This window comes from Malania oleifera, chromosome 1 (assembly GCF_029873635.1).
Source record: "Malania oleifera isolate guangnan ecotype guangnan chromosome 1, ASM2987363v1, whole genome shotgun sequence".
Lineage (NCBI taxonomy): Eukaryota > Viridiplantae > Streptophyta > Magnoliopsida > Santalales > Ximeniaceae > Malania > Malania oleifera.
Window position 1 is genome coordinate 34,972,204 of NC_080417.1, and position 8,680 is coordinate 34,980,883.

General features: G+C 36.2%; 1 protein-coding gene across 1 annotated transcript in view; it reads right to left on the reverse strand.

Annotated features, from left to right (window-relative positions):
• Positions 1–6,779, reverse strand: part of LOC131157109 (uncharacterized) — a 31,126-nt gene extending 24,347 nt beyond the window's left edge. The window contains exon 1 of the mRNA XM_058111039.1: positions 6,661–6,779. Coding sequence (XP_057967022.1) covers positions 6,661–6,779 — 119 coding nt within the window. The remainder of the gene's footprint in view (positions 1–6,660) is intronic.
• Positions 6,780–8,680: the final 1,901 nt, after the last annotated feature.

The following is an 8,680-nucleotide window of genomic DNA, read 5'->3' on the forward strand; positions in this document are numbered from 1 at the left end:
TTTAAGTAAGTAGGAATAGTGTAATCCTTGGGGGGGTATGCCTAAGGTGGGGATGTAGGTTCGTTTGGTTGGACCTCGATAACAAATATCGTGTATTGCTCTCTTTCTTTCTTATTTAAATTCCCGCACTTTAATTTCCATATGTGTATGCCTATTCATATTTATTGTCATAACAATTTGTATACATCCATTTAATTTAAATAAGATACTGCTTGAGTTTGCTATAGACTTGTTGCCGGGGTCTGCACCAATATCTAAAACACCGTACCGTATGACTCGAATTGAGTTGAAAGAATTGAAAGATCAGTTACAGGAATTGCTAGATAAGGGTTTTATTAGGCCCAGCGTGTCACCCTGGGGTGCGCCAGTTCTGTTCGTGAAAAAAGAAGGATGGGACCATGAGACTATGTATCAATTATAGGGAGATCAATAAACTGACGATCAATAATGAATATCCTCTCCCTAGGATCGATGACTTGTTTGATAAGCTTTAGGGGACCCAGGTTTATTCTAAAATTGACCTATGGTCGGGTTACCATCAGGTGAAAGTTAGAGTCGAGGATATTTTGAAGACCGCGTTTCGTAATAGGTATGGGCATTACGAGTTCTTAGTGATGCTATTTCAGTTGACTAATGCACCAACGGTATTTATGGATTTGATGAATCGGGTGTTCCATCAATACTTGGATCAATTTGTGGTTGTCTTCATTGATGAAATATTGGTCTATTTGAGGAGTTTTGAGGAGCACGAGCATCATTTGAGGCTGGTGTTGCAGATATTGAGAGAAAGGAAATTGTATGCAAAATTAATGAAATGTGAGTTCTGGCTAAGGCATGTTACTTTTCTTGGTCACGTAATCTCTGGAGTAGATGTATCAGTTGATCCAGGTAAAATAGAGGCAGTGGTGAATTAGGAAAGGCCAGGCAATGTACAGGAGGTCAGGAGTTTTCTAGGACTAGCAGGCTATTATCGGCGCTTCGTAGATGGCTTCTCCAGACTATCGGGTCCATTAACACGACTTACACAAAAAATGTGAAGTTTGATTGGACCAACGACTATGAGTAGAGTTTTCAAGAATTAAAACATCGGTTGGTCTCGGTGCCAGTTCTGGCTATTCCATCAGGGGAGGATGATTTTGTAATATATAGTGATGCCTCTTTGAAGGGTCTTGGATGCGTGTTGATGCAGCATAGCAGGGTCATTGCTTATGCATCTAGACAGCTTAAATAATATGAGAAGAATTATCCTATCCATGATTTAGAGCTTGCTGCGATGGTGTATGCTCTTATAATCTGAAGGCATTATCTGTATGGTGGGAAATACGAGATTTTCATGGATCACAAGAGTTTGAAATATTTCTTCACCCAGAAAGAGCTAAATATGAGACTAAGAAGGTGGCTAGAACTCATTAAAGATTATAACTGCACCATTAGTTACCACTTGGGAAAAGCGAATGTGGTAGCTGATGCTCTGAGCAGGAAATTAGTGGGTCTAGTGTTAGCAGTCATGGAGATTCAGCACTTGATTCTAATGGATTTAGAGAGACTTAGTATAGAATTGGTAGAAGATAGTCCTCAGGCATTTGTTTCCAGCCTAGTGGTTCAGCCTATGCTATACGAGAGGATTAAAGCAGCTTAGGGTGATGATGTGGAGTTAGCAAAGGTGATGGCTAGAGTATGGGATGGTCAGGGAGAGGAGTTCAGTATATCAGATGACGGACCCCTACAATTCTATACTAGGCTATGTGTTCCTACAGATACTGAGATCAAGAGAACTATATTGGAGGAGGCTCATAGATCCCTATACATGGCTCATCCTGACAATATTAAAATGTAGACGGATCTGCGAGAGTATTTCTGGTGGAGTGGAATGAAGAGGGAGATAACTGAATTTGTATAGCAATGCTTGACGTGCCAGAAGGTTAAAGCTGAGCACCAAAGACCAGCAGGACAGTTACAGCCATTGTTTATTCCCGAGTGGAAATGGGATCACATTTCGATGGATTTCATTACGGGATTACCATCAGCACGATAGGGGTTGAATGCAATTTGGGTGGTTGTGGATTGTTTGACGAAGACCTCTCATTTTATCCCTATTAAGGTTGACTACTTCATGGATAGACTGGCAGAGATATATGTTCAGGAGATAGTTCGTGTTCATGGAGTACCAGTATCCATAGTCTCCGACCGAGATCCTCAATTCACTTCACGATTTTGGAAAAGTTTTCAGGAGGCTATGGGTATCCAATTAGCATTTAGCACTGCTTTTCATCCCCAGACAGATGGACAGACTGAGAGGACAATCCAAACATTAGAAGATATGCTTTGTGCTTGCGTGCTGGATTTCGGGGGTAGCTGGACTCAGTTTTTACCACTAGTTGAATTTGATTATAATAATAGCTACTAGGCTAGTATCATCATGGCTCTATACGAGGCATTGTATGGTAGGAGATGTCATTTTCCTCTCTTCTAGGATAAGGTAGGTGAAAGGCGAGTTTTGCGTCCAGAGATTGTACAGCAGACTTGTGACAAAGTCCAACTAATTAAAGAAAGAATCAGTACAGTACAAAGTTGACAGAAAAACTATGCAGACACTTGCAAGCAGGAGTTAGAGTTTGATGTGGGAGATCGTATATTTTTTAGGATAGCTTCTTTGAAAGGAGTTATGAGGTTTGGAAAGAAGAACAAGTTGAGCCTAAGGTATATTGGCCTTTTGAGATACTAGAGAGGATGGGGTCAGTTGCCTATAGGCTAGCTTTGCCGCCAGCTTTGGTTCGAATTCATGACGTGTTTCATGTTACTATGTTAAGGAAATACGTCCCAGACCCATCCCCCATAATCAGCTATGTAGAGATAAAACTCAAGGATTGACTAGCTTATGAAGAAACTCTAGTACATATTTTAGACAGGAAGACACAAGTACTGCACCCCAAAGAAATTCAGTTAGTAAAAGTTTTGTGGAAGAATCATGCTATAGAGGAAGCTTCTTGGGAGCTCAAGGAACATATCAGGCATAGGTACCCACAGTTGTTCCAAGAGGGTGAGCAGTAAATAGGTAAAGTATGAGTAGTTAGGTAAAGTTTCTTTGCAGGTACATGCATTGAATTAATTAGTAGGTAGTTTGTAGTTTTATTTGTGTAATCTCCCAGAACATAAAATGTAACCATGGTATTCCTCTGCCATAAGTGAGGGCAGGTAATAAAATAAGTAAACTGTTTTGCCTTTAAAGAATGATGAGTTATATGAATAGTAAATTTCAAGGACAAAATTTTATAAGGAGGAGAGAATGTAACGACCCGAAGAATAATGGTATTTAAATAATAAAGAGAGAGGGAAATGAAAAAAGAAATAGAAGGAGGCAAGAGGCTTTTTCGATGAATGCTTTGCATTCGTTGACGACATTATACTTTGAATATAATAACTCAGAAATTTTTACATAGGGTCTCGTCGACGAACACAGGGAGTTCGTCAATGAGTGCATAAGTAGGCCTCCTCGACGAAGCCACGCCTCGTCGATGAGAAAATACCGAGAGAGGTTTTGGGGACTGTCTAAAATTTTTCGACGAGGGAGGAAGATTAGTCGATGAAATTCCTTAAAGACTTGTCAACAAATCCAGGGCTATAAATTGCCAAATCTCATATTTTTCAGCAGAATTCTAGTGCAAAAGGCTCTTTCTCTCTCTAAAAATGTCCCTCCCTCCTTCTTTCTTCGATCCCAACCCCGTTTCACACCAGATCGATGATTTGAAGCCACCACGACACTCCTGGCAAAGTTCTCTATAAGTCTACCGGAGCGGATCGTCGGTGGAAGAGGTTTGAAATTCGTCCCAAATTCAGGGGTAGGTGTTTTGTTCTGAATATGCTTCCCCTACAGTCATAAGAAATGTTGTAGGCAAGAAAATACTGATGTTTTGTTCCGGGGAATATAGTTTTCAGGATGTTGAGTGGAGAACCCTGCGGGTGTAGGGTTAAAGTACAGTTGAGACTTTTCATATTTAAAGTAATGGAAATATGCTATGTTAGGAATTTTTATAATGTTATCAGAGATTTTACACATATGTATATACCCACTTATTATCCAATTTTACAGAATATGAGTTTTAAATGCTTGCGTGGTCTGAGTAGATATTTATGTGATTAAGAACTTATATAGTTTTTACAGTATATCATACTATACTGAATACATAGATATAAACAATATATTACAGATATTTATACATAACAGTATATTACAGTTTTACTTAGATCAATATGTTATAGTTTTATATAGATCAGTATATTACAAATATTTATCCAGAATAGTATATTACATTTTTACTCAGATCAGTATATTACAACTTTATTCAGAACAGTATATACAGTGTTTGTAGTATGTCATGTTTCCTATTACCATAACATACAGAGTATACAGACAGAGTATATAGACAGAGTATATGGACAGATATATAGAGATAGCATCAAGATACTATAGATACAACATACAAAGATTACAGTATTTACAGTACAAAAGATAGCGTTATGGTAATTTTGGAAACATGATGAAACTGTAAAAGAGAATATATAGTATCAGATCCCTGTGAAAAGATTACAGATAGATACAAATAAAGAATACAGAGCATGGTACTGTTGCTATATACAGATATAGTGCACTCATATATCTCAGATAGTGTATGGGTACCATCAACCGTGCTCGGAGAGTATGCAGCTCCCTAGTTCACTGGGTTGAGGGGGCCGGTTTGACGAGATAGCAGCTAGTCGTGTGCCTAGGAGAGTATGCAGTTTGGCCAAATTGAGGTAGTGTAGAGTATGATGACTTACCTAGAGGGCCAACCAGGTTAAGTCCCGCCTACGAGGCGCACAACCCTGTCATGAGGGGTCAAATCATGACATACAGAGTTTCAAGGATAAAACACAGTTATGTATATGTATACAATTTTACAGCTTTTGTTGTATATAGTATGATATTAGCAGTATGAATGATAGAAAGTTCAGATGATACATACATTTTAAGCTACTATACATGTGATATATGTGTTTTGCAGATTTACTAGATCATGCAGTTTTATATGTTATTATTATAGTTTTACGATTCGGTCGCTACACACTAGTAATAGCATATTTCCATTTACTGAGCATCGTCTCACCCCATTACTTTATCGTTTTACAGGTGAGCTAGCTAGGCGAGCAGATCAAGCTTGCGAATAGGGGGTTTACAAGATTACCCTGTTGTAGGGTGAGTTTTTGACGGAGTTTGTATTTTTGGGGTAAATGATGCTGGAGGGATTTATTTTGTATGGCTACGGTCTGTATATACTAGATTCTGGTATTGTATAGTATATGTGCTTATATGATTTATGTTTCCGCTGCGTAGATATGTTTATTGTATACAGGAATACCCCAGTGTCCTTTGGGGTATGAGATTTCATAGCAAGGGTATCAGAAAATTTTATGTAAAAAAAAAAAAATGTCTTAATGTTGAGGTTGTTACATTTATAGTTTATGTACTTAATTCATTTCAAAACTTAAATGTCCAAATTAGGCATATGAGATCCAAATTGGGTGGGTTTAGTTTTGACGTGTTTGTGACACTAAGGTAGACATGCTATATAGCTCATAGTCCCCAAGAATTCATCTCGATTTTAAAGTTGGACACTTAAAAAACCAAAGTTAGACATTCAGAACTATATCATTTGTTAGGTAATTAAGTAGTAATCATTTCTTATATTTCACATAATTTTTACTTATATTGTTGAGAAAATTTTTATACATTATTTGTTAAAGTATATACTAATTTATTCTGTAATTATTATTTTTTAGGATCTACGATGTGTATGATGATGATGATGATAAGGATGACGATGACGATGATAATGAAGATGCAAACCATTTTACTTTTTTGTTCTTTTGTTATGAGGGCAGACCATGTATGTTGGTTGTGATTATGTACACTTTAACAGTGATCAAACAACTCTTGTACTTATGCATATATTTTTCATTTTCTTAATGGTTATAGTAATGGACCAAGAATTATGGTCGAATAATGTGTGATGAATATATAATTAGAGGGTTTTTTATGGAACGTTTGATTTACAAAAATTTAAATTGTCTAACCTAGTAATCACATTTCTAAATTTGTCACAATTTATTAAACTGTGGCTTTTAGCGACAATTTCATATTTGTTACTAAAAGCCAAAGTATTAGTGACAAATTTGAATTCACCACTAAAATCCAAAGTATTAGTGACGGATTCAGAGTTGTCACTAAAAGGCAGATTGATAGTTACGGTGTAATCCCAAGAGAGGGGGCTGAATTGGGTATTTAAAAATTAAGGTCGCTTTTTCTCTAATTTCAAAATCACAATCAGTATATCGCAACCTAAGGTCTTTCTTTACAATCTCAAATCCCAAAAAATATTCAAGCACAAAAATATTTAGAGCAAATACACTAATCACAACAAATTAAATAAAAACATACAAATGCTAGAAATTAAAGAGAGTAGGGAAAGAGAGCGCAAACACTATATTTTTACAAGGTTCAGCAAATCCTGCCTACATCCCCACCTCAAGCCAACCCACTTGAGGATTCCACTATCCTACTCACTTAATCGGCGGAGCAAAGCCGTTTACACTCCTTACAGAGTGGAACTCCCCTTTACATACTCTTTACAAGATGGAGCCTTCCTCTTCAAGCAATACCCCACTCTTGGTCTACTACTTCTAGGCACAGCTGCCTCTTCAGGTGATACCCCATGCCTACCACGGTTCACTACCCGCACCATAGGGATACAAAGATTTGAAAATAAATTTTCGTATAATAATGTGCTTCTTCAATAAGCAAAGATGTACAAATGAAATCTAGATGCACTCTTACAAGATTTAAAACTTGAAGCTCGGTAGAGTAAAGGTTTTCTCTCAAAAATATTTTTCAAGTACACAATGAGAGATTGGAAAATGATTTTTCTCAAATATGACCTTTTGTAAAATAAATAGGCCTTTCAAGCAAATATATATATGAAAGTGTATATGTGCTCAAGCCTTTCTCAGGTTGCTTTTCAAGCAAGTATATATCAATTAAATATATGTTCAAACCTCTTAAATAACTCAAAGAATTTCTCTAAAAAGGTTTTTCAAAATAAAGAATATGGGAGAAGTTTGTAAAGACCTGGAAAATAAAATAATAAAAGAAAAAAAAAAGAGAAGGAAAAAGGGAATTTTGAAAGGGAGAAAACAGGTTTCGTTGACAAACCAAGGGTCTTTGTTGATGAATGTCCCATAGATTTGGCGATGAGGTACAAGTGTCTCGTTGATGAGAGACTGCCGAGAATTTGGGTAATTTTAGGAATTTCAGGTTTGTCAATGAAATAGACCCTATGTCAATGAAGTGTCTTCATGGGTTTGTTGATGAGTCACTTGAATTCGTTGACGAATGCCGGGTTATAAAGGTTCGAAACCCTCATTTCAGTGTACGATTTTTCTCCCTCTCACACACACTTTCTCTCTCTAGAATCACAGTCCCCTCTCCTTCTCTCTTCGTTTTCGGCTTCGTTGAAGCTTGGATTGACGATCGAGAACTTCCACGAGGTTCCTAAGAAGATTCTTTACAATATAGGTTGAGTAAATTTTCAGTTTAGAATTTTGGGGCACCATCCCAAAACTAGGATAAGTGAGATACTTTAAGGATTTTTAAGTTAACTTGGAGTATATAGAGTTTAGAGATTTCTAAATGATAAATGTTCTAGGAGTTGGGTTGTTTAATTTGGTAAAAATATGATTTTTAGGCTTTTGAGTTGGGAACGCCGAGGAGAGGCAAATTTAGGGTATTAGTGGACCTCTCAGTAAGCCAAGTAAGGGGAATAAATTATAGTAATTGATTTTGTGAAACAGTGATTGTGTTATTATATGAAAATGAAATTATGATATTTTATCTAAAATTTATTATGATATAAATATCAGATGAAATTTGTGTGACATATGATTTATATTGAGAAATGTTTAAAATGGGTTAAATGATTTACCCTGTGAAATATGTGATATTGAAATGTGTTTTGATATGAGAATTTAAATGTGTGAAAATGATGAAAGTGAAATGTGCAGGAAATGTATCCTCTAAGAAAATGAAAAAAGGTGAAATATGAAAATATGTTTTGTGAAATATTGAGTAATTATGAAATGAGATATGTATATTGAAATTTAGAATAGCTACCAAGAGGGGGGTGAATTGGAATGTTTAGATTAAGCTTACCCCTTTTTGAATGCTTACTTGTTTTAATTCAACAATATAAAAGTAAATTGATCAATTTTCAATATAAACCAAATTACACCAAACACAAAATACAATGCAATAAAAAATTCAACCAATCATTCAAGAACATTATTTTCCTTTGATAGAAGTCCTGCAGCTGTTTTGCAAAACCTGTTTTGAATGAATTTTTATTGCTTTATCTTTTAACCAAAATTTTTGCAAATTAACCAATGTACTCCCTTGTGGGTTTCCGCAAACGGTTAATTAAAAACGTGCTTTCTTAAATCAAGAGATTTCCTTGAATATGATGAATAAGCCCTGCAACCTGCACTTGATATACACTGTATATAATGCGAAAAGTAAAGAGAATAAGGAGAAGAAGAACACCAAGATTTACGAGGTTCGGCTTATCCCCATCCTACATCGTCACCTTTGGTC